The sequence below is a fragment of the Medicago truncatula genome, chromosome 8 (assembly GCF_003473485.1).
Source record: "Medicago truncatula cultivar Jemalong A17 chromosome 8, MtrunA17r5.0-ANR, whole genome shotgun sequence".
NCBI classification, from domain to species: domain Eukaryota; kingdom Viridiplantae; phylum Streptophyta; class Magnoliopsida; order Fabales; family Fabaceae; genus Medicago; species Medicago truncatula.
In genome coordinates, this window is record NC_053049.1 from 6,635,680 (window position 1) to 6,662,519 (window position 26,840).

Sequence of the window (26,840 nt, forward strand, 5' to 3'; positions counted from 1 at the left end):
CGCGATTTTGTTTGTCACTATGTACTATTTAAGTGTTTCAGCTCATTTTTGAGTAGAGGGGAGAGAGAACTTCAAGAGAGGAAAACTTGGGAAATCAAAGGAGATAACTTTAGGGTTGAGGGTCTTTGATTAGAGTTCTCTTGGGTTGGGAAACATTGTAAACACCTTGAGTGAGTGAAAATCATTAAGTGTCTTGTTCATTTGTGAGATTGGGAAAATGGGTAGAAATTAAGTTTGTTCTTTGCGAGCTTGTTTAAGCTAATTTCTTGTAACCCATTTGTATACTTTTGTAAGAACTCATTGATAGTGGATTAGAGAGATCAATCTCTCCCCCATATTAGGTCAAGTTGGACCGAACTGGGTCAACAATCTTTGGTGTGTTTTGTTTCTCTTCTCCCTTTATCTTTTTCTTGTGGTTTTGTGCTTTTCACTTTGATTACTAGATTAGATCTAGGTGTTGTTATTATTGTTGTTTGTGTTCACTTTGATATTGGTTACTACTTTCCTTTGCTCTACACATCATAGTTTGTATTGGTGTGATTTTGAGTCCGAATTCACAACAATTATCTCTGTTTGTTGCTATACAATTTTGATATGAGAGATGAGTTTCATCTAATCTCTTACCATTATCTTGTGGTCAATTGTGGGTGGTTGCTATATAACTTTGGATCACTAATGGGGAAACATTCAAATGAAATTTTCTAATAGGAAATGTTAACTAGTGCTCGGGCACTAGTTAAGGAATTATAAAAATAAATATTTTCTTGTAAATTGTCTGTTTTACTTTTTGAAACTTGAAAAAATGTTGCTTTTAATGTTAACTTTGTCCTTTCTTTATATTTTTATTTGCTTAACTAATGCCCCAAGGCACTGATTAATATGACCCTTTTCTTATAAGTTGATATTGCTCGATGTTGGAATATTTGCTTATTATCACACGTCTAATGTCATTTTACTCTCGGTGGCGGAGCCAGAAAAAAAAAAACTCGGATGAACCACTAAAATTAATTATAATATATAAATATAAATTAAAGTTATAATAAACATTAAGTTTGACGAAGTTTAATTAAAAAGTTAGAGTGGATACTTAAATAATTAGCTTCTTCTTTTGGTGTTGTAAATTCTGATTTTACGACAATCGCTTTTAAGTCCTTCCAATTGCTCACATGTACCTCAAAATGCTATAAATGCTATCATTGGGAGTTATGCCCCGTTACTTGGCAGAGTTACGAACTGATCACTGGATTGAGAATTAAGATGTAGAAGCAAATGTAGAAACATGGTTTGAACTATTTATCTAGACAAACTCAACACAAAAACATTTCAACATTTTTCACAATTAACTTGCTCATAATTTAACAACAATACATCACCATTTAAGGGAGCTTGAATAACTCATCTGATTTAAGCTTATAGATTAAAGCAACGAAGAAGTTAAATGTCTAGGATCCAAAGTCTTGGCAAGGACAATACCAACATAACAATTAACACACTAAATTTGTTTTAACTTTTAACAAAAAAATCATCATTCATAATTCAACACCAATAAACCGTTAAGCTTATCCTCTTCTTGAACTCTGTGTCGATAAGGACACATCTCAATCTTATCTTAGTTCATAACAAATCTGACCACCAAACTGATTGGCTTCAATTTGCACCATGTAGGTCCCCCTATCTTGTACATTGGCAATAATACTACGTAGACACACTGATGTCATCTATGTGACCTTAGCATTTTCATGCTATTACATAAGTACGATAATATTCCTTAAAAAAAAACATTTTCTTATTGGCTACAATTACGCACACACTGTCATCTATGACCTATTATAGAAATATTATGATATTCCCTAAACAAAAACACTTTTTTTACAAATACAAGAATTTATTGACATGACTTATATTTAAAAAAAAACTTTATGTTATGAATATCATAATTATCTCATAAATTATGTCGACAAATTAAGTGACATCATTTTATTTATCTCATAAATCATACTTTTTTTTGTAAATAGCCTTAATAACTTATTTATTAAGTTATATCATTGTCCTTCTTTATAAATAGAGATTATTATATGTAACATAATTGTACATTATAAAATAATCATAGAATTTCATCTCATTCTCTTTAATCGTTCTTATTCTAATAGTTTCATAACACTTTCTATAAAACTTGCTTTCAACATAATTATTTTTTTAACAAATAAAAACAGCAGAAACACCGGTTGAAGCTTTCAACAAAAAATTAATTCACAGGTAATCAATTTGTTCATGAGGTGCTAGTGGTTCATTGGTAATAGTTGACCGTATAATTTTATGGAATAATAATTTTTTTGTCAAAAAAATCATTTTTTTACCATTTTTTTTTAATAAAATTGATTTATTAGAAAATAACTTTTCATCTGCCACAAAACCAAAAACACTATCTCCTATTAAGTGTGTATTTTAATTTATGGTGAATTTAAAAAGGGTTAAATATTTTTTTTCTCCCTATAAATATATAAACTATTCGTTTTAATCCACTTAAAGAATTTCTTCAACTTTTAGTCCCTAAAATTTTTCCAACTTCACTTTTGATCCTTACTCTTAAATCAACTCATGTGTAACATTTATATTTTTGAATGAAATTGTACAGAAATATGTACAATATTATAACAATTTATAAAAACAAATGATTTGTTTAACGAAACGTGAAATAAATATGAAATTTTCAGTGTCAAAAGCATAAAAATTCATATTTAATATTTTGTTAATAAATTCTAATTATTTTTAGAGAGATTATTATAATATTCTAAAAATTCTTGAAAATTTTATTCTAAAATATGAATATATGCATGAGTTAACTTAAACACATGTAGCAAAAGTGACGATGAAAAACCTAAAAGTTAAAGAATTAAAAGTCATTAAAATAATAGAACAAAAAAACATATTTAATCCTTAAAAAAATTACGATCCATCCAATTTATCACAACCATTTTGATTCCAAACCAATCACTTCAATCCTACGAATTGTCACTATTTAGTCCTTCACATTGACAATAACACTGCAAAGAATAGGAGTCACAATTATTTGCACTATTTAGTCCTTCACACAATAACCCCGCAAAGAATAAGAGTCAAAATTAAATGGGACAGAGGAGAATTAGATTATAGTACTCCACTTGTTTGGAAAATGCCCCTTTTTGATAATGATTTATAGATGTTTTCAAATATTGCTGCTCTAACTAAAATGAGGATTTCAATGGTAGTTTTGACAAATCAACGGTTTCGATGCATCTGTTTTTTTTTTTTTTGGAACTATAATAGTTAAATAAATTAAAATTTAATAAAAGTTATGTGCTTTACATTTTTAAAAACCATAGTAACTAAATACATTAAAATAATATAATAGAGAAAATGTATGCTTCCGAAAAAATAATAGATAAAAAATATAGAAAAAAGGAAAAAAAATCTCTTGTAACACATGTATTTATTTTAAAAAGATTATAAAAAATTTAAGGGTTTTGCAGGGGATACAACATTACAAAATTTCGGGTCCGTTTGGTTCGCAGGTTTTGAAGGGGAGGGGAGGAGATATTTTAAAAATTTTGTGTTTGGTTCAATTTTTAGAAGGGGAGGGGAGGGAGAGGAAGGGGAGCAAAATCCCTCATAAGTTCATTTATTGCTCCTCCGTCAAATTGAAGTTTTTTGGAGGGGAGGGGAGGAAAAGAAAGATGAGTTAATGCAATTATTTTTTATTTTTTTGGTCTTAGATGAAGTGGTAATCCACTGAAAATAAACTCACACACAACTGTGAGGTCCCGGGTTCGAACCCGGGTCATGACGTCCGGCCTTGCAATTTCGGCATTTGCCAGTTGAGCTAGGACTTCTAGACGAGTTAATGCAATTTTAATTACATTGAATTCTTCAAAAAAAAAAATTAATTATGTAACACCCCGTTACCCAAAAGTAAATAAATAACAATAATCATCAGAGTATTTCACCAAACGGGTATGCTACATTGCAATTTCAAAATTCCTAAATAGAAAATAAAACTATTTAATCAAACCACTTGATAAAATATGAAAACGTAGCAGCGGAATAGTTTTCAATCCAACAACATCCTACAGCATTAAAGGCCTTGGTATAATCAACAACGTTGTTCAAAAGACAATAAAGACTCCACATCACAAATCCAAAATTCGATACATGGAAAAGAAACAACAAGAATATAAATAACAGTTCTCATCCCACGTATCAGAGCCCTAGACACGAATCTTGAGCCACCACCGACTACTCAGGATCACCTGCAAGTTACCCATAGGAAGGGCAACATTTTCAAGCAGAAGGGGTGAGATTCACAACAATATAGATATTAAATCTTCAATTGAATCTAACACCCTATAACTTCCAATATTTTCACTTAACTCCCCATTAACTTTAATAAATATTAAATAACTCCCCAAACTCCAAAATAATTATTATTTCATACTTATTCTAATTATTATTAAATAAATCATATAATAAAATAATGCACCACATAAAACATCCAAAAATCACATATATACAAATATATGCATATATATACTCCGCATAAATCATCAAACATCATATATAATAATATATATATATACTCCACATAATAAAATAATTAAATAAATAACTAGGGCGTTACAACTCTCCCTAAATTACAGAATTTCGTCCTCGAAATCTTACCTCAAGCAAACAACTCCGGATACGACTCCCGCATCCTACTCTCCAGCTCCCAAGTCAAACTTTCACCAGCCGCTCCACCCCAAACGACTCTCACAAGAGGTATCTCTTTACCTCTCAAGGACTTCACCTTCCTGTCATCAATCCTCAATGGCATAGTCTCAACTGTCAGGTTGTCCCTAACCTGCACATCATCATCCCTCGGAATCACATGAGAAGGATCCGCAACATACTTCCGAAGCTGAGAAACATGAAACACATCGTGCAAGTTCGAAAGATGTGGTGGCAAACCAACTCTATATGCCACTGTACCAATTCTCTCTGAAATTTGATACGGACCAATGAACTTAGGAGTCAACTTTCTCGACTTCAAAGCCCGACCAACACCCGTCAAAGGAGTGACCCTCAGAAAAACATGATCACCCTCCTGAAACTCAAGATCCTTTCTTCGCTTGTCATGGTAACTCTTCTGTCGACTCTGCGAAGCTTTCATCTTTTCTCTTATCAACCTGACTTTCTCAGTAGTCTCATGAACCAAATCCGGTCCCAACACAACACTCTCACCCGACTCAAACCAACACAAAGGAGTCCTACACCTCCGACCATACAAGGCTTCGAACGGTGCCATACCAATACTCGAGTGATAGCTGTTGTTATACGTAAACTCAATCAAAGGTAAGTGACTGTCCCAAGCTCCACCTTGCTCAAGCACACACACCCTCAACAAATCTTCCAATGATTGAATTGTCCTCTCCGACTGACCATCTGTTTGAGGATGATAAGCCGAACTCAACCTCAACTTCGAACCCAAGGCGTCCTGTAAACTTTTCCAGAACCTAGAAGTGAACCTCGGATCTCTATCCGACACAATACTCGACGGAACACCATGAAGTTTCACCACACTGTGAATATAAATCTCTGCTAACTGCGCTACCGGATAACTGATATTGATAGGAATGAAGTGTGCCGACTTCGTCAACCGGTCGACAACAACCCAAATAGCATCATGCCCTCTCGGAGTGTTCGGTAAACTCGTCACAAAATCCATAGAGATACTGTCCCACTTCCACTCCGGTACATCTAACGGTGTCAACAACCCTGCATGCTTCTGATGCTCAACCTTGGACTTCTGACAAATCAAACAGGCATAAACAAACTGAGCAACATCTCTTTTCAAACCGGACCACCAAAACAATTTCTTCAAATCATGATACATTTTTGTAGCTTCCGGGTGAATACTCAACCTACTCTTGTGACTCTCCTCAAGAATCAACTTCTTCAAATCATCATTGTCAGGAATACAGACTCTACCCCTGAACCTCAGCACACCCTGATCATCAACCTTGAAATCACTATCCTCAGTGTCATTACCTGAAGTCACCAAATCAACAAACTTCAAATCCTCCTTTTGAGCTTCTCGGATACTGTTCAAGAAGTCACTATCAATCTTCAACATTCCCAACTGTATACTCTGGGGTGACAATTCACAGACAAGACTCATGTCTCTGAACTGTTCTAACAACTCGAACTCTTTCACCATCAAAGCAGACATGTGCAAAGTTTTCCTACTCAAAGCATCAGCAACCACATTGGCCTTACCAGGATGGTAATTCAAGCCAAAATCAAAATCTTTCAGTAACTCTAACCATCTTCTCTGCCTCATGTTCAATTCCTTCTGATCAAATAAATACTTCAAACTTTTATGATCACTGAACACCTCAAATCTGGAACCGTACAAATAATGCCTCCAAATTTTCAAAACAAAAACCACTGCAGCTAACTCCAGGTCATGTGTAGGATAATTCTTCTCATGAACACGCAATTGCCTAGAAGCATACGCTACCACCTTGCCATCTTGCATCAGAACACCACATAAGCCCAGCTTAGATGCATCACAGTACACAACAAACAGTTCTTCTGGTTTAGGTAAAATCAAGACAGGAGCAGTTGTCAATCTTCGCTTCAACTCATTGAAACTACTCTCACACTGAGCATCCCACACAAAAGACTTACCCTTACAGGTCAACTGTGTCAACGGAAGAGCCAATTTTGAAAACCCTTCTATGAACCTGCGGTAATAACCAGCCAAACCCAGAAAACTTCTGATCTCAGTTACCGACTTCGGAGTCTCCCATTGTGATACCGCATCAACTTTTGAAGGATCCACTGCAATACCACTACCAGAAATAATGTGACCCAGAAAGCTCACTTCACTTAACCAGAACTCACATTTTGATAACTTAGCATACAACCTCTTTTCCTTCAACACCTGCAATACAATTCTCAGATGCTCTGCATGCTCCTCCTCATTCTTGGAATAGATTAAAATATCATCAATAAATACCACAACAAACTTATCCAGAAAAGCATGGAAAATTCGGTTCATGTACTCCATAAAAACACCAGGCGCATTAGTAACACCGAAAGGCATCACTTTGTACTCGTAATGACCATAACGTGTCCTAAAGGCCGTCTTCTGCATATCTTCATCCTTCACCTTTATCTGATGATAACCAGACCTCAAATCAATCTTACTGAAAATCTTAGCACCAACCAACTGATCCATCAAGTCATCAATTCTAGGAAGCGGATATCTGTTCTTGATCGTAACTTTGTTCAACTGACGGTAATCTATACACAGTCTCATACTACCATCCTTCTTCTTTACCAACAACACCGGTGCTCCCCAAGGTGAAACACTGGGTCTTACAAACTTCTTATCTAACAGATCCTCCAATTGTTTCTTCAACTCAGCTAACTCAGAAGCTGACATACGGTACGGTGCCATCGACACCGGCTTAGTTCCTGGAACAAGATCAATTGAAAATTCAACCTCCCTCTCCGGTGGTACATCAGGAATCTCATCAGGAAATACTTCTGGAAATTCATTCACTATAGGTAACCCATCAATCACAGCTTGATTTTCTAACGACAATTGTGCCATTAGAGAATACATCAGGATACCATCACGTTCAAACTGTTTCATCTGTTTTGTAGACAGAAGCTCAACCTCACCTTCTTCTTCAGCAGAAGAGAAATGTAACGTCTTACTAAAGCAGTTGATATGAACTCGATTATACTCTAACCAATTCATACCAAAGATAACATCCATACCCGTCAACGGCAGACAAACTAATTCAATCACAAAATCTCTACCAAACATAGATATGGGACACCGCAGACAAACAAGAGAAGTGGTTACTGAATCCTTAGCTGGAGTTTCAACAACCATTTCCCCTTTCATATCAGATATAACCAAACCCAACTTATAGGCACATTCAATAGCAATAAAACAATGAGTAGCACCAGTATCAATAATAGCAATTAAAGGAATACTATTAAAGAAACAAGTACCTCTGATAAGTCGGTCCTCATTAGGAGTCTGCGTACCAGACAATGCAAACACCTTTCCACCAGTTCTAACCTTCTTCGGCTCAGGACACTGTGAACTGATATGACCCTCTCCATTGCAGTTGTAACAGACAATGTCCCCACGCTTGCATTCAGCTAAACTGTGACCCTTCTGACCACACCCGAAGCACTTCCTATCATCTCTTCCACATACATTACTCTTGTGGCCTTTCTCACCACACTTGTAACAGACAATCTCAGCTGGAGCATCTCTCCTCTTGGGCCTCCTGTCATCACTCATCCTCTGCTTTCCCTTGTCAGCAGGAGCACTGTAAGGCTTAGGACGATTCTGATGTCCCTTACCCCTCCTCTCACTCATTATCTTGTAATGAGCTTTGGTGTCTTCTTCATAAATTCTACACCTGTTAACCAACTCAGAAAAGACTCTGATCAGTTGATATCCAATGGCTCTCTTGATGTCAGCCCTCAGTCCATTCTCAAACTTGATACACTTGGAGAACTCAGCTGTCTCCGCACTGTAATGAGGATAGAATGTGGCAAGCTCCACAAACTTTGCAGCATACTCTATGACAGACATGTCACCCTGTTTCAACTCCAGAAATTCAATCTCTTTCTTACCTCTGACATCCTCTGGAAAATACCTGCCCATAAACTCCTTCCTGAACATGGCCCAGGTTACCACAGCATCATCCTGTTCCAACACAGGCAACAGACTAATCCACCAATCATCAGCCTCTTCAGCTAGCATGTGCGTCCCAAACCGCACCTTTTGAACCTCAGAACACTGCATGACCCTGAATATCCTTTCGATCTCCTTCAGCCATTTCTGAGCACCGTCAGGATCATACCTACCCTTGAAAGTTGGTGGATGATTCCTCAAAAAAGTCTCTAGCATCCTGGTTCCATCACCACCAGTCTCAACCTTAGGTTGCTGTTGAACAGCTTGAGCTACAGCTTCAAGCGCAGCAACAAGGGCAGCATCACTACTTCCAGTCATCTCGGAATTCTACACGACAAACAACAACTCAGAACAACAACAAAAGCAACATTAAAGTTGACACTCTAACCTAGGTGGCTCAACACGACTCTACTACTTGGCCAGTGTAATGCCCCAATTTTATTTAATTATTTTTAGTTATTTAAAGTCTTTTTATATGATTTTTAAATGATTTACGTTGATTTTGTGGTGTGGTATATTTCATTAAATGACTATTTTATTATTTAATAGAATAAGTGAGAAATAGGATTTAATTGGAGTTTGGGGGTTTTACGAGAATTAAGTAAACTTAGGGGGAGTAAAGTGAATATTGAGAGGTTATATTTATTAAGAAATAGAAAATAGAAGGGAGAGGCAGTTTTCACGTGCAACAGAGAAAAAAAGAGAAGAGTCAAGGAAAGGGAAGAGAACCAAGAAGGGCTGCGATTTCGATTATCTAAGGTAAGGGTGAGGCTAACTTGCAATGATTTTAGTTTATATAATTCTGATTCTGTTTAATAAAGATTATGAATAAATTTGGAGAATTGGGAATTAGGGTTAAGGAGAGAATTGATGATTAAATGATGGAATTAGGGTGAATTGATGTAGAAATGATGAACAGACCTTAAATGTTTCATATATTGATGTTTAGAATCAGTTTTAAGGTTAGAACAATGGGTTTGGGTGAATTTTTGAGAAAAACTGTAACCTGGCCGTACTGTTATTCATCGCTCGCCTCCCGAGTGATGAACCTCGCCATAGCGAGTGATGAAGATCATCGCTCGCCTCGCGAGCAGGAGTGGTCGCCTCGCGAGTTGCATTTCGCAGCTCGCCATAGCGAGCAAGTTTACTTGCCGTGGCGAGTGTGGGCAGAGAGCTTGCAAGATTTCGTGTTTTTGAGCTGTGAGTTTAACCTTGGGTGTTTATGAGGGCCTGAACATATACCTTAATGATTAGGCAAAGTTTTAGAATGAGATTGAACTTGGAATGGTGTCAGAATGGAATGGTGAGTAGTTTACCCTAACTCGCCATGGCGAGTAGAGCCTCTCGCCTCGCGAGTTGTCCCATTTCAGAAGCCTTGTTTAGGATTTGGCGATCATTTGTCGCACGTGATGATATGAGTAGACCCATGAGGTAGGGGAGAAGTTATTCTTGATTATACGGAGATTCAGAGAGGATGTTTATAATGTTTAATGACGTCGACTTAGGTTGATGAACAACGAGGGGATAGTTATATAATATGAAAGATGTTGATATGAGTCCTACTTGTTGTATATGATGATTATTATTATTGTTGTCTCGCTGCTTGTTATTATATGTTGTTGTTGATTGAATATGATTTGCTGCTGATTGTTGGTGTATGCATACATGCATTCAATTGGATTATACAAGATGTTGGTTCAGGTTGTAAGGTTGCAAGTTGTCGTTCTAAGTAACGGAGTCATAGATTGTTGATGTTGACCAAGTTGGGGAGTAAGTCATAAGTTATTATGCACAGTCGTTGTCGTTGTTGTTGCCTATGTTGTCGTTGTCGTAGTTAAGTTGTATGCTGATATACACAAGTGGAGTCCTTTCATGATTAGGAAACTGTTGAGGGCTCATGCCCTGGAATGCCTTGTCATTCAATCTGTTGAGGGCTCATGCCCTGGAATGCTCGTCATTCAACCGTTGAGGGCTTATGCCCTGGAATGCCTTGTCATTCAATCTGTTGAGGGCTCATGCCCTGGAATGTTAATCATTCAATCTGTTGAGGGCTCATGCCCTGGAATGTTCATCATTCAAAGTGTTGGGGGCTTATGCCTCGGAATGCTTAGTCATTCGTTGAGTTGAAAATAGTACCCTGTCGTTCGTTGTCGTTGATGTAGTGGATGATGTTGTCGTTGTCGTTGATGGTGATATTGTCGTTGTTGTAGGTTGTGTTGTGGTCGAGTTGTTGTTGTCGTTGTTGGTTGATTTAGTAAGAGTTATTAAAGTCGAAGAAGTATGAATATTATTGTTGACTTATATGTTGCTTATTACGTTATTTAATTAAGTTGATGATTTATATATCTATTATTATTGTTTGTGAATCTCACCCCTTCTGCTTGGAATTGTTGCCCTTCGTATGGGTAACTTGCAGGTATTGAAGTTTATTAGAAGTGGTAGCTCAAAGTGTCTAGGGCTCTGATACGTACGGGATGGGATTTTCTTATTGTTTTTCATTCCTATGTATCAAATTTGAATATTGCTGACGTAGCCCTATGGTTGTTGAATTTATGTTGATAAGGCTCTATGCCAAAGATTTAATTATGGAGATTTAAACTATTGCTATCGTTGTTTTGATGCAAATTTTCCGCTGCAAATTTAATAATGACTTGAAGGATGTTTGTTAAATAGATTTTATATTCTATTTAAGAAATTTTGAAAATGTAGTGTGACATGCCCGTTTGGGAATTACTCTGATGCATGAATTATTAATTAATGGATTTTTGGGAAACGGGGTGTTACAATTGGTATCAGAGCAGGTTGGTCCGTCCGACCATGTAGTAGAGTCGTGTTGAGCCACGTAGTGTAGTGTGTCAACTTTAATCTGTCTTTTGTTGTTCTGATTTTTGTTTGTGGTGTAGAGTTTTAAAATGGCTGGGAGAAATGATGCTGCTATTGCTGCTGCGCTTGAGGCTGTAGCTCAAGCTGTAGGACAATACCCACAAGCTGGTGCTGGTAACGATGGAGTAAGAATGTTGGAAACTTTTTTGAGGAATCATCCACCAACATTCAAAGGAAGGTACGACCCTGACGGAGCCCAGAAGTGGCTCAAGGAAGTTGAAAGAATTTTTAGAGTTATGCAGTGTTCAGAGGTGCAGAAGGTGCGGTTTGGTACGCACATGTTAGCTGAAGAGGCAGATGATTGGTGGGTAAGTCTTTTACCTGTGCTTGAACAAGATGGTGCTGTGGTGACCTGGGCTGTGTTTAGGAGGGAGTTCCTGAGCAGGTACTTTCCGGAAGATGTCCGTGGAAAGAAAGAGATCGAGTTTCTTGAACTGAAACAAGGTGATATGTCGGTAACTGAGTATGCTGCTAAATTTGTGGAGCTTGCAAAATTCTATCCACATTACACTGCCGAGACTGCGGAATTCTCAAAGTGCATTAAGTTTGAAAATGGTTTGCGTGCTGACATTAAGCGGGTCATAGGTTATCAAAAGATCAGGGTATTTTCTGAATTGGTGAGTAGTTGTAGAATTTATGAGGAGGATACGAAGGCTCATTATAAGGTTAGGAGTGAGCGGAGGAACAAGGGTCAGCAAGGACGTCCGAAGCCCTACAGTGTTCCTATTGACAGAGGAGAGCAAAGATTGAATGATGAGAGGAGACCTAAGAGAAGAGATGTTCCTACTGAGATTGTTTGCTACAAGTGTGGTGAGAAGGGCCACAAGAGTAATGTTTGCAATGGTGAGGAGAAGAAGTGCTTCCGATGTGGAAAGAAGGGGCATACGATAGCTGAATGCAAGCGTGGGGATATTGTTTGCTTCAATTGTGATGAAGAAGGACATCTCAGTTCACAGTGTACACAGCCTAAGAAGGTTAGGACAGGTGGCAAGGTGTTTGCTTTAGCTGGTACTCAGACAGCGGATGGGGATCGTCGGATCTGAGGTATATTTTCGAGGACGAAAATTCTTAAGTTGGGGAGAGTTGTAACGCCCCAATTTTATTTAATTATTTTTAGTTATTTAAAGTCTTTTTATATGATTTTTAAATGATTTACGTTGATTTTGTGGTGTGGTATATTTCATTAAATGACTATTTTATTATTTAATAGAATAAGTGAGAAATAGGATTTAATTGGAGTTTGGGGGTTTTACGAGAATTAAGTAAACTTAGGGGGAGTAAAGTGAATATTGAGAGGTTATATTTATTAAGAAATAGAAAATAGAAGGGAGAGGCAGTTTTCACGTGCAACAGAGAAAAAAAGAGAAGAGTCAAGGAAAGGGAAGAGAACCAAGAAGGGCTGCGATTTCGATTATCTAAGGTAAGGGTGAGGCTAACTTGCAATGATTTTAGTTTATATAATTCTGATTCTGTTTAATAAAGATTATGAATAAATTTGGAGAATTGGGAATTAGGGTTAAGGAGAGAATTGATGATTAAATGATGGAATTAGCGTGAATTGATGTAGAAATGATGAACAGACCTTAAATGTTTCATATATTGATGTTTAGAATCAGTTTTAAGGTTAGAACAATGGGTTTGGGTGAATTTTTGAGAAAAACTGTAACCTGGCCGTACTGTTATTCATCGCTCGCCTCCCGAGTGATGAACCTCGCCATAGCGAGTGATGAAGATCATCGCTCGCCTCGCGAGCAGGAGTGGTCGCCTCGCGAGTTGCATTTCGCAGCTCGCCATAGCGAGCAAGTTTACTCGTCGTGGCGAGTGTGGGCAGAGAGCTTGCAAGATTTCGTGTTTTTGAGCTGTGAGTTTAACCTTGGGTGTTTATGAGGGCCTGAACATATACCTTAATGATTAGGCAAAGTTTTAGAATGAGATTGAACTTGGAATGGTGTCAGAATGGAATGGTGAGTAGTTTACCCTAACTCGCCATGGCGAGTAGAGCCTCTCGCCTCGCGAGTTGTCCCATTTCAGAAGCCTTGTTTAGGATTTGGCGATCATTTGTCGAACGTGATGATATGAGTAGACCCATGAGGTAGGGGAGAAGTTATTCTTGATTATACGGAGATTCAGAGAGGATGTTTATAATGTTTAATGACGTCGACTTAGGTTGATGAACAACGAGGGGATAGTTATATAATATGAAAGATGTTGATATGAGTCCTACTTGTTGTATATGATGATTATTATTATTGTTGTCTCGCTGCTTGTTATTATATGTTGTTGTTGATTGAATATGATTTGCTGCTGATTGTTGGTGTATGCATACATGCATTCAATTGGATTATACAAGATGTTGGTTCAGGTTGTAAGGTTGCAAGTTGTCGTTCTAAGTAACGGAGTCATAGATTGTTGATGTTGACCAAGTTGGGGAGTAAGTCATAAGTTATTATGCACAGTCGTTGTCGTTGTTGTTGCCTATGTTGTCGTTGTCGTAGTTAAGTTGTATGCTGATATACACAAGTGGAGTCCTTTCATGATTAGGAAACTGTTGAGGGCTCATGCCCTGGAATGCCTTGTCATTCAATCTGTTGAGGGCTCATGCCCTGGAATGCTCGTCATTCAACCGTTGAGGGCTTATGCCCTGGAATGCCTTGTCATTCAATCTGTTGAGGGCTCATGCCCTGGAATGTTAATCATTCAATCTGTTGAGGGCTCATGCCCTGGAATGTTCATCATTCAAAGTGTTGGGGGCTTATGCCTCGGAATGCTTAGTCATTCGTTGAGTTGAAAATAGTACCCTGTCGTTCGTTGTCGTTGATGTAGTGGATGATGTTGTCGTTGTCGTTGATGGTGATATTGTCGTTGTTGTAGGTTGTGTTGTGGTCGAGTTGTTGTTGTCGTTGTTGGTTGATTTAGTAAGAGTTATTAAAGTCGAAGAAGTATGAATATTATTGTTGACTTATATGTTGCTTATTACGTTATTTAATTAAGTTGATGATTTATATATCTATTATTATTGTTTGTGAATCTCACCCCTTCTGCTTGGAATTGTTGCCCTTCGTATGGGTAACTTGCAGGTATTGAAGTTTATTAGAAGTGGTGGCTCAAAGTGTCTAGGGCTCTGATACGTACGGGATGGGATTTTCTTATTGTTTTTCATTCCTATGTATCAAATTTGAATATTGCTGACGTAGCCCTATGGTTGTTGAATTTATGTTGATAAGGCTCTATGCCAAAGATTTAATTATGGAGATTTAAACTATTGCTATCGTTGTTTTGATGCAAATTTTCCGCTGCAAATTTAATAATGACTTGAAGGATGTTTGTTAAATAGATTTTATATTCTATTTAAGAAATTTTGAAAATGTAGTGTGACATGCCCGTTTGGGAATTACTCTGATGCATGAATTATTAATTAATGGATTTTTGGGAAACGGGGTGTTACAGCCAGACGGACCAACCTGCTCTGATACCAAATTGTAACACCCCGTTACCCAAAAGTAAATAAATAACAATAATCATCAGAGTATTTCACCAAACGGGTATGCTACATTGCAATTTCAAAATTCCTAAATAGAAAATAAAACTATTTAATCAAACCACTTGATAAAATATGAAAACGTAGCAGCGGAATAGTTTTCAATCCAACAACATCCTACGGCATTAAAGGCCTTGGTATAATCAACAACGTTGTTCAAAAGACAATAAAGACTCCACATCACAAATCCAAAATTCGATACATGGAAAAGAAACAACAAGAATATAAATAACAGTTCCCATCCCACGTATCAGAGCCCTAGACACGACTCTTGAGCCACCACCGACTACTCAGGATCACCTGCAAGTTACCCATAGGAAGGGCAACATTTTCAAGCAGAAGGGGTGAGATTCACAACAACAATATAGATATTAAATCTTCAATTGAATCTAACACCCTATAACTTCCAATATTTTCACTTAACTCCCCATTAACTTTAATAAATATTAAATAACTCCCCAAACTCCAAAATAATTATTATTTCATACTTATTCTAATTATTATTAAATAAATCATATAATAAAATAATGCACCACATAAAACATCCAAAAATCACATATATACAAATATATGCATATATATACTCCGCATAAATCATCAAACATCATATATAATAATATATATATACTCCACATAATAAAATAATTAAATAAATAACTAGGGCGTTACAAATTACATTGACATAATTATCCTCATGTTTATTTTTAAATGATAAAACCGTCCTTATTAAAAATTTAAGTGTTTTCAACATATTGCTTATTACCATCTTTTTTGTAACATGCCAATGTCAATTTTTTTTTTTAATTTTTTTTTCTTAAATATTTTTGTAAAATGACAAAACCATCCTTAACGAGAACTGCATATTCTTGTCTTCTATTTTTTTTTTACGTGAATTCACTTTTTTGACTAACGTTGCTTTTATTTTTTTATTTTATTTTGATATATTTATTTTATAGTTTTTAATTGTATTATATATTAAAACATAATTAATAAAATTTGTAGAAGATTTTTTTATAAATATATTTTAAAAATAATTTCTAGCAATAAATTTTTTATAAATATTTTTATATTGTACTAGATTATTTTAGAAGTGCTCTAATATTTATGAATATCTAATATTTTGTTAGAATTTTTGTATTTGATTATTTATGGAGTTTTTGGTTACTGAGTTTTCATGTTTAAATTTTTATGAAGTGAATAATATAAAAATCATGATATTGTTTTAAGGTTAGAGGGATAAAAAAGTAATTTGGTTTTAAAATCCCTCCCCTTCCCTTATGAACCAAACACATATTTAATTAAAATCCCTTCCCTCCCCTTCCCTCCCATCATTTGAACCAAACATATATTTAATTGATATATCTCCCTTTCCCTTCCCTCCCTTTCCATTCCCTCCATCCCCTCCCCTCCCCTCCGTTGAACCAAACGGACCCTTAAGGTTTGTCAAGGCATTAAAAATATGAGAAATAAAGTTTGAAAAGCGAAAAACTCTACATTTTTTTTAATTTGTATGAAAATCTTGGTCAAATAGTTTTAAACTAATTTGTTCAAAAGAAATTCAAAACTTAATTACTAATAATTCAGTGAATGTAAAATATATTTGTCATAATGAAATCATCTTTGAAAAGGAAAATGATTGTTCCTACGAAAACTTTTCCAAGAATAAATAACGAAGGCATCTATTTTAACCACTACCTGCATGTTTTCTGTTACAGCGCTGCTTATACACAGCGGAATTGTTTTTCAAGAAAAATCAGTCATACATTTCGCGGTTTTTCGTTTTTTTCTCTCTTCGTGGTGAATAGCACAACTCGTGTAGGCAAAAGGGAGGATATGAGTAACCATTTTTTGTTGTCTTACTAATGAAATTTCAGAAGTTTAGACTTAGTCTTTTAGTGTACTCATGTTTCCTAACCTTTTTTTGTCTTACTAATGAAATTTTTATATTAAGTTCCTCAACATGGGTCATAAACTTAGGGCACATGTACTCATCATCACTCACTTGTAATTTGTTATTTGTTCCACGATATTGATGCTCCATCATAGAAGAATATGTAGCCAACAATCGACTTTCTATCCCCCGTGTCTCCACACCAATTTGCATCTCTTTAGGCAACCAGTTTGTATATCTTCCCTGGCCCCAACTTAGAGTCCATATGTTATTACTTTTAAGAATATGATACCACTAATTTTACCATTGAAATCAACATAATTAATCATTTTTTTAATAATCGTGTGTAAATCTTAAACGACTAATATTGTAAGATGGAGGGAGTACAAATGATTAGTAGCTTATTTATAGCAGTTATAATAGCGTCATTGTAGTTTGAGATACATGACAATCAATGTTTTAAGAGTGTCGATTATATATGTATTGAAATAAAAAAGTATCAGTTATATAGTTGTCTTAAATCTTTATGTTTGGTGCTTCTGTTGATATGGTGGACTAAATAATTGAGTCTAACGTAAATGGTTGTTGTACAAAATGTGTGACTATTGTGATTTGGAAAGATAATGAGTTTGATTTCAACTAAAAAATATATAGCAAGATGTTCTTGATATTATATTGTACCAAACAAGTCTTTAATTAAGTTTATTTGTTTTTCCATCTCTTAAAAGTAATTCTCTTTCACTTGCTATAAACCCCAATTTTTTCTCTCTCTTTCAAATCCATCAATGAACTAGAAAATCTATAAATGAATCTTAATTTGTACATGACTCTACTCCCCCGACCTCCCTTAACCCGTAAAATCTCTATCCCTTCTTCACTCTTTTGTGTCTCTCTTCTCTCACTATCTTATCTACGTCTACTATATATGCCTCATATTTCTCTCCTTATCCCCTCCTCTCTCTCTCTCCCTCTCTCTATCACATATCTCAGAATGGAGATATATGCTCTAGCTTTAATAGGATCTCTCCGCAAGTGGATGGTGGGACTGAACCCCTTGAATTATTCGATCCTTAAGTCAAGTACCAAATTTTAAAATAAAAAAAAAAAAAAGGTGTCGTATAAATTATTTATCTTGTGCATCAACCTTCAAATATAATGGAGTACAAAAAATTATCTTGTACATTTATGTATTGTCTCGTACTATTCTATTTATTATTTACTATGTTGTGAATCAAACGCGTCAAATAAATAATTTCAAGCATAAATAAATTTTTATTTAACTTTATAACTAAATTAAATTTTGCATAATTGATTTATTAAAATAATTTTACACTATTCGAAGACAGAAAGATGGCATCACATACAGACAAATACAACTTTGAAGACTTGTATATGGAAAAAGGAAAACATAAAAATACACCTTTCCATGCAATTAACTTCAACACAAATGTCATTTTAGTTAATAATAATTTTATCTCTTTTCTATTATACATTTTAAATCAATTTATTAGAAAAAAACTTTTCACTACCACAAAACATAAAACACTATCACGTACAATTAAGTGTGTATTTAAATTTATCCTCCTAAGTTTAACTAAGTTGATATGTATAATACATATGACATAATATGTAGGGTAAATTAAAAAAAATCACGGACTTTATCAAAACCATTTTGATTCCAAACCACTCACTTCAATCCTATGAATTTGCACTATGTAGGTCCTTCCATCCTACATAACACATAGTACTACTAAACGGGACAGAAGAGAATTAGATTATAGTACTCCACTTGTTTGGAAAAGGTCCCTCTTTTGATAATGATAGATGTTCACAAATTAGATGTAGTCAGGGTTGACAAATCAATGGGTTTTCCCCTAAAGATACTTTATATATATTTTTTATTTTGTTTTAAAAGACCAAAAATTAAAGACTTATTAACAAACTCTCTTTAAAGCATAAGACGTGTCTAAAAGAGATTAAAAAGCATAAGACATTCACTTAAAAAATATAGTTAACTGCCGTTCAAATTTTCTTAAATCAGTTAAATCATTTTTTAAATTGGCAACGAGGGGTATTTTGGATAACTTGAGGTGCATAAGAGCAATTGATAGGTGCCTAACGAGCAATTTTCCCTTTTTTTTTGTGTGTGGGCGAAGCATTGAGTTTGTTTCATACCTTGCAATGTTTAGGCGACATGCAATTTGACAATGTCGTGGCAGACTCAAAAACAACCAGTAATTTCATTCTAACCGAAAAAATGGTACAAAATTCAATCATATTGTTACATCTTGTAGACGTCTCTTCACTACCCACTTTACAAACTCTCGGTCGAGTTTAATAGACGGAAGCAAATGAAGTAGATCATGCTCTTGTAGGAGAGACCACATTATAAACTTTTTTCTTTTGGATAAAGACCAGGAGGAAGGTTAGGTATCAAGGTGAATCTGAAACATCCCAACTAGGTTGCCACCCTACATAAACCCCAATCCTTTACCACATTATAAACTAGTCTCTACATTTATATCGATATTCCCCATTGCATTAACAATCTTATTATTAATAAAATGCTATAATCAACTTTCCTTAAAATATATATATAAAAAAAAGTTCACATAACCAAAATTATTATTTCATCATATTATGTTTCAAAAAAAATGAAAATGACAAGCTTATAGAATAGGGTTCATACAAAATTACCAACTTTCAATTTACGTCCCCATAAATTTTTTTGGCACATTTTCATTTATTCAAAATATTTTTCCACGCAATTTTAATTCATGTTAAAATCCATATTGTTTACCTATCTTTCAATTTTTAAATCATTTAATGCAGACAAGTTTATGACATTTTAAAAAGTTCTTTCACAAAAATTTAAAATTCTTGAACATTGTATGAATTAAATATGCTTTTTTTAATGTCGAAAGTTCAAGATAAAAACAATGAAAAAATTGGATCTTGAAATCAAATTTTAAACTTAATTTTTGCGGAAAAACTTTATACAATGTTCTAAACATGCTTAAAAAATAGTCAAATATATATTTAATTAATAACAGAGACTTAAAGCTTGTGCATAATTTTTTTTAGGGACGAACACACATATATTTTTTTCATTTGGCACAAACAATGAATGTTGGCCGTTGAAATACACACACACATATATATATATATATATATATATATATATATATATATATATATATATATATCTTCTGGTCACTATTATAAATAAAAATCAACATTTTACATTCATTTACTAAATTATATATGTGGTCTATAATAAAGACAATATATATAATTAATTGAATAAATAGAAAATATAGATTTTTACTTATAATAGTGATCAGATTGTGACAGAACATGTCAGCCGTATAATAAAAAACATGCCATTTAATTATAATTCTTTCTAATAGAGTAGTTATTGTCAATTTATGTCATATAATACCAAAATCTATGAAACACAATTTCCACAAACTCTTATGAATCTACAAACAAAAGTTGCCTATATATAGTGCAATAATTAAGCTTTTACCTACAACACTCTACCTAACATTCAAAAACGTTAGACAATTGCAATTGATCATCCACAATCAAATCAAAAATATGAGTATAATTCCCCAACAAAATCCTTCTAAAGATAATAAATGGTTAGACGATATGAAAGGTAGCATAAGTTTAACAGCTTCCCTGATCGCAACTCTGACATTTTCACTTGCCACTAATCCACCTGGTGGCGTTGTGCAAGCTAGTCTTGATGATAGCAACTATTGTTCCACAATATTAAATACCAGAATGGTAAATACCACAATATGCTTAGGAGAAGCTATCTTGGCAACTAGATTAAAGGATGACTATCTAGCTTTTTTGATATGCAATACATTTTGTTTCATTGCATCACTTAGTGTTATTTTTGTGCTTGTTAGTGGAATTCCTATCAACAATAAATTTTTAATATGGCTTTTATCAATAGTCATGTCCATCATACTCTCAGGCCTTGCTCTTACCTACTTGTTTGCTGCAGGAATGGTCACTCCAAACTCCCTTTGGGATACTCCTGGGTCTGGGTTCGGTAAAGCTCTTATTTCTTGGGTTCTCGTAGTTTTAATTGTTTATATCATTGTCCTGGTTTGCGCCTGTGTGAAGTGTGCCAAAAAATGTTGCTCGTAGTTGTCTTATAATACTCCCTTTGGTTTCAACTATAAGAGAAAGTTACCTTTTAGGTTCATTCGGTAATTAATGTATTTAGTTCTTAATATAGACTAAATGTATCATTTATTGAATGAATCTAAATAGTAAATATTATCTTATAATTAAGATCGGAGCAGTACTTTTGTTTGTGTTTGGCTACCTCATTTGATATGGTGGAATAAGTGGCAGAAGCCACAGTTCTGGTGTAGCGTAAGTGGTTATTGTGTAATATGTACGTCTATTGGAGAGTTTAAAGTTCGATTTCATGTGTTAAAATATTGGCAGAAAGTTCCTAGCTTTTTGATGTTATGTATTGGCAAGCATGCACTAATCATGTGCAAACTTGCATGGTGTAAGAAGTCAAAAATAATTGTGTTATCATTTTATAATAAATAATTGTTGTTTTCAATAAATAAAAATTCCTTGTCTTTAATTATAGCACCATTATAATTTCTATTGAAGGGAATGCACATTATCGATGAATGGACTAATGCTGATATACATAGTCATTTCAATCTCTAACTTGTTCCATAAGTCATGAAACTACCAATACTAACTGTACTAATCGACTAACTTTCATAATAACAAACTAGAATGTTAGTTAACAACATAGATAACTTGTTTAATTAACAAGTAATCAGTATCTAATCATGAATTACAACATTCAGACCTCCTAATTCATGATTGCCTTCTTCAAGGGTTTTATTTGAATGTTTGTCAATTGCAGTTCAGTTTTGCAATAATAAAGTTCCAAACTATCTTTGTTAACTTTATCTCTTAGTAAGTGAAATCTCCTTTCAACATGCTTGCTTTTTCCATGGTTAATTGATAATTTGCTAAATGAATTGTTAACAAGAAGTTTCATTCAAGCAATCTCAGTAATATTCAATTCTTCAAGCAACATTTCAATCCATAGTGCTTGACAAGATACATTAATTATTCCATGTACCTAAAAAATCATTTTTTGCTTATAAATGTGACCGGAGGGAGTGTGCTTTTAACAAAATTTTGTAACCCTATAAGAGTTGGCACCCGACCTGTATATCCTTTGTTGGGTAAAGTCAGTGGCGTAGTCAGGACCTTAGGTTAGGGGGTTCAAACTTTTGAGCGTTCAAACATTTGAATTTCGATGTATCGAAATTGGGAATACATTCATGTGTGTCTCTTTTATTAGTTTTTATCCTTGAATTTATTTTTAGATCATCAATTTAATACTCATATGTGTTTTCGCTGTTCATTTTAGTACATAAAATTATGGGTGTTCGCGGTTTGTTTTGGTTTGGTTTGTTTCGGTTGACTTTTAAAATAAAATTCTAACCAAACCAAACCAAAACAATGTGGTTTGAGTAGGATTGGTTGGTACGGTTTTTTTGAGACAATACAATTTTTTGTTTCCAACTTTAAAATCGAGTTAAAAAGCTAAAACACAACATTTTTAATAATGTTTTTAATTTCATCAAATACTACAATTTTATTTTCACCAAAAAACACATCAAATAATAAATGTGGACAAAAAGTATTTCATATGAACCCACTGGCCACAATGTGGCTCCGCCGGTGGGTAGAGACTACTTATTAGTGAAAGTGGTTTTACTAAACTATCTCTCCGCCAGTGGGTAGATAAAGTTGATACTAAAGTAAAAATCCCGCAACAAAATTGGGTTGGGGCTTTGCCTCTTACGATTAAAAAAAAAAAAGTTGATATATAGATTATTAAATGTAGATCAAAAGAAAATTATTCCAAAAAAAAAAAAGTTGATACATAGATTATTAAATGTAAAGGAAAAGAATACGATGCTTTATAACATGTCGGGAAAAGCAAAAGGTTGGGGAAAGAATAAAAAAAAAATTGTAATTGATAAAGTATACTATTATGTATCATTGGTTGATATTGATCTATTTTTTATATTAGTTAATAATAAATGTTTATCATGTGTCTTTTTATGTATCATAACAAATATTAGTTCTGTATCTTTTTTTTATTGTATTTTTAAAGGCAATCTATATATAGAGGGTTAAAAAAAATGGATATGAACATGCAAGGAAAACGTGTAGAACAAAATGGCTCGAACTATTAAAATTGTAGAATTACTTTCATGGAAAGCAGTGCCTCTAAAAAGATATAGAAATGTGCCAATCTATTTTTATCCCTATTGAGATATGTTAAATAATTTAAAAACTACACATTCTAACCCAAAAATAGAGAACTAAAATCCAACTGCATCATAGGATTTTAATCATCTTCGTTCAAATCTCCTAACTAAAAAAATAAAATTTCAAAAACTCCAAATTTCAATTAATTTTTTTTGGTAAAACCAAATTTAATGAAAAATCTTACCTTTAACCGCCTCTCAACCGTGTATTTAAAAAACTTCACAATTGGTATATATTTACCTAATAAACTAAAACTCTACTATAGTGTAGTGATGCTACTTTATATAGTCTGTTCCTTCTTTAATTAATATGTATCACACTCGACCGTTATTTACACTTGAATTGATGACAAATAGGTAACAAGCTGTGCCGTTAGATCTTTTTGGATGACAAAACCAATACTCGTAAACATAACATTCATGGACCTATGAGACATGACATTATATGCATGACCTTTTGAACGCTATGCAAAAGGTCAACAATCTCTGGAGCTAGGAAACTGAAAGTGTCAAAAGCAAATGGTTTAAAATCATGTTGATTGTGAGAACACGCTTTCTCATGTTTAACTACTCTATTTGACGCAACTTTTACGAGTGTCTATCCGTAAAAGGCCGACACCTAATCTCACAAATGGTGAAAGCCGAGGACAAGTATAGTCTGTTAAAATTTAAAATCATTTCAAGTTGCAACAGCCATGCATTATAATAACCTCGACGGCCGCAATTTAAAAATATTAAAAAGCATTCCAAACTAACCTTATGAAGTAAGTTTAGTCTTGTATATATATCTGCCTTATTTGGCTTCAAAAGTACAGTCCACATTCACAATACACAAATAGCATTTTGAGCTATACGAGTGAATTAGCTAAGCCAAATTAATTAAGGTACGTACTCAATATATTCCTTGTTCTACGATTAACTTTTGTAGTGTTTATAAGATACAAGCATTTAGCAATAATAACCATACATTCATGATATTTTATGTACAGTTAATATTGCATTAACCCTAGTATGCATCTGCTAAACTTTTTGCATGTATTGATAGTTATCTTGCAAAACTCATCAATTTGTTGCAGGGCACATTTGATATTAAGGTGGACGGTGACAACATAATTTACTTGAATTCTCTTTTCATTTTATTTTTTTAGTTTTTAACAGAGTTAACAATTAAAGAACTTATTTGATTAGTAAAATTGTTTCATTTTTTAAATAGGAAAATAGAAATGCATATAATAGTACAAGTACAAATGTAAGAAGAGTACCGCAAGTCCGCAAGTAAAGTTTTGATTTTGACAACCTTAATCCAAAAAGAAGAACAAAAGGAAAACACTTCAACCCAATTAACATACAAACAACCCAAACTCCCACTCAAGTACCAAACCAGAAGAAATCATGCTCCATACCCACTCCATCAAAAACGAGCCAATAGAGAACATAAACTGAAAAAACGATATCATTACGGGTCGTTCAAATGGATCATACAACAAAATGTCAGATCAACATAACCCCAAATTTGGAGTACATGTTTGCTGCAAACATGGTCACACCAAATTCCATTTGGAGTTATCTTCCTTGGGAATGTGTTTGGTATTGCTATTGTTGTTTTCGCTGCTGTTTTTATCTTTTCTCGTGGTTAGTTTTTTTGCGAGGGGTATGAACAAATGCTACAAAAAGTTGAAATATATATATATATATATATATATATATATATATATATATATATATTATTAAATGTAAAGCAAAAGAAAATTCTTGACCAAAAAAAGGAAAAACAAATTATTCACCAAAAAATAAGTTGATATATAGATTACTAAATGTAAAGCAAAAGAAAACTACGAAGTTTTATCTTTTCAAGAAAAAAAAACTACGATGTTTTACAACATGTGGAGAGAGAAAATGGTGGGGAAGAAAAAAAAATTATTGTAATTGATAAAGTACATTGTGATAAATAAAAAATATATATTTCTTTATGTGATAAATACTTTTTTAAATAACTATTTATCATATATATTTTTTAACGCATCAATAAAAAACATGTATCTTATATTTTTTTTTAAAATTTAATAACAAATATTTTTCCTTTTTACGTATCATTGCTTGACATTTATCTCACTTATTTTTAATATTTATCAATAATAAATATTTATTTTATGTCTTTTTTTTTATTTTTTATGTATTATAATTTTATAAAAATACTGGTTTCATATTTTTAATATTTTTTATTTAATTTTTTATACGCATTATATATAGAGTCTATCATGAACATGACCAAACAAGTAAAAGTGAAGAACAAAATGGATCTAACTATTAAAATTGTCGAATTACTTTCATCAAAAGTAGTGCCTTTACATAGATATAGAAAGAGATAGGTTATTTGAACAACCATTTTTTAGAACAATTTGTGAAACAACTAAAATATATAAAAAATTGTAAGTATTAAAACAAAAACCAAAACAATAAAGAGAGAGTAAGAGCATAATTTAAACATCAAAGAAAAAATTGTTTAAAAATTATAACAAAATAGTCGTAGAAAATCATTTCAGATATAGAAATATGTCGGGCTATCTTTATCCCCTATTGAGATGTTAAATCGTTTAAAAACTCCCCACTCTAACAAAAAGAATAGAGAACTAAAATTCAACCGGATCATAGGATTTCAGTCATGTTATGTTAAATCTTCTAATTAAAAATTAAAATTTCTATTACCATTTTTTTTCTTCTAGAATTTGAAATTCCAGTCTACTTTCAATTTAATGAAAAATCTTACCTTTAACCACTTCTCAACTGAATTTGTATACTTTTTGGTGTTGACTATACTCCTCATCGAGGTTCCAAATTCTTATTAGTATGGTGACGTGGGGACATGAGTATTGATCCCCATTTAAAACGAAAAACCATAGCAGTAAGGTAATGATACTTTTCATAAAGGAGCTCAAAACAGTCACTAGTAGCAACGTGATACTTTTCATTAACCCAACAAAAGTAACCTCTCGTGATATTTATTTATCCCAAAACACAGTAAAGTAAATATCCCTTCTACTCAAATTTATTTTATCTTTCTGCTTAGAAAGGAAATAAATATGAAAATTTAGAGAGTAAATATTTAGTGATAGATTTTTTTTTTCCATTACTAATTTCTCTTGGTAAAATTAAATTTTCTAGTAGTATATTGAGCACATATTAATAACTATAATAGAATAAATCAGAAAATAAATAATAATTTTCTCGATTTTGTTTCATCAACACTAAAAACTGCGGTCTTTGATGCTCCATTTTTTTTTTTTTTGCTTTCAAAGTAATAGGTTTTGTTTCCATAGGTCAAAATTGTTGTTGTATGGTATCATGAAAAATTACCAAGTCTCACTTCGTAAGTATGAGATATATGGTACATTAAACAAGTTATGACAATGATCTTTAATATTTTATGGTTGTTTTGAAGGAGAAACA

At 33.6% G+C, this 26,840-nt stretch overlaps 1 protein-coding gene across 1 annotated transcript; it reads left to right on the top strand.

Moving 5' to 3' along the window:
* The first annotated feature begins 20,528 nt into the window (after window positions 1–20,528).
* Window positions 20,529–21,659, top strand: LOC11418917 (uncharacterized). The gene has a single exon (XM_003627178.4). The coding sequence runs from the start codon at window positions 20,656–20,658 to the stop codon at window positions 21,217–21,219; it is 564 nt and encodes a 187-aa protein (XP_003627226.2). The 5' UTR covers window positions 20,529–20,655; the 3' UTR covers window positions 21,220–21,659.
* The last annotated feature ends 5,181 nt before the right edge of the window (window positions 21,660–26,840 follow it).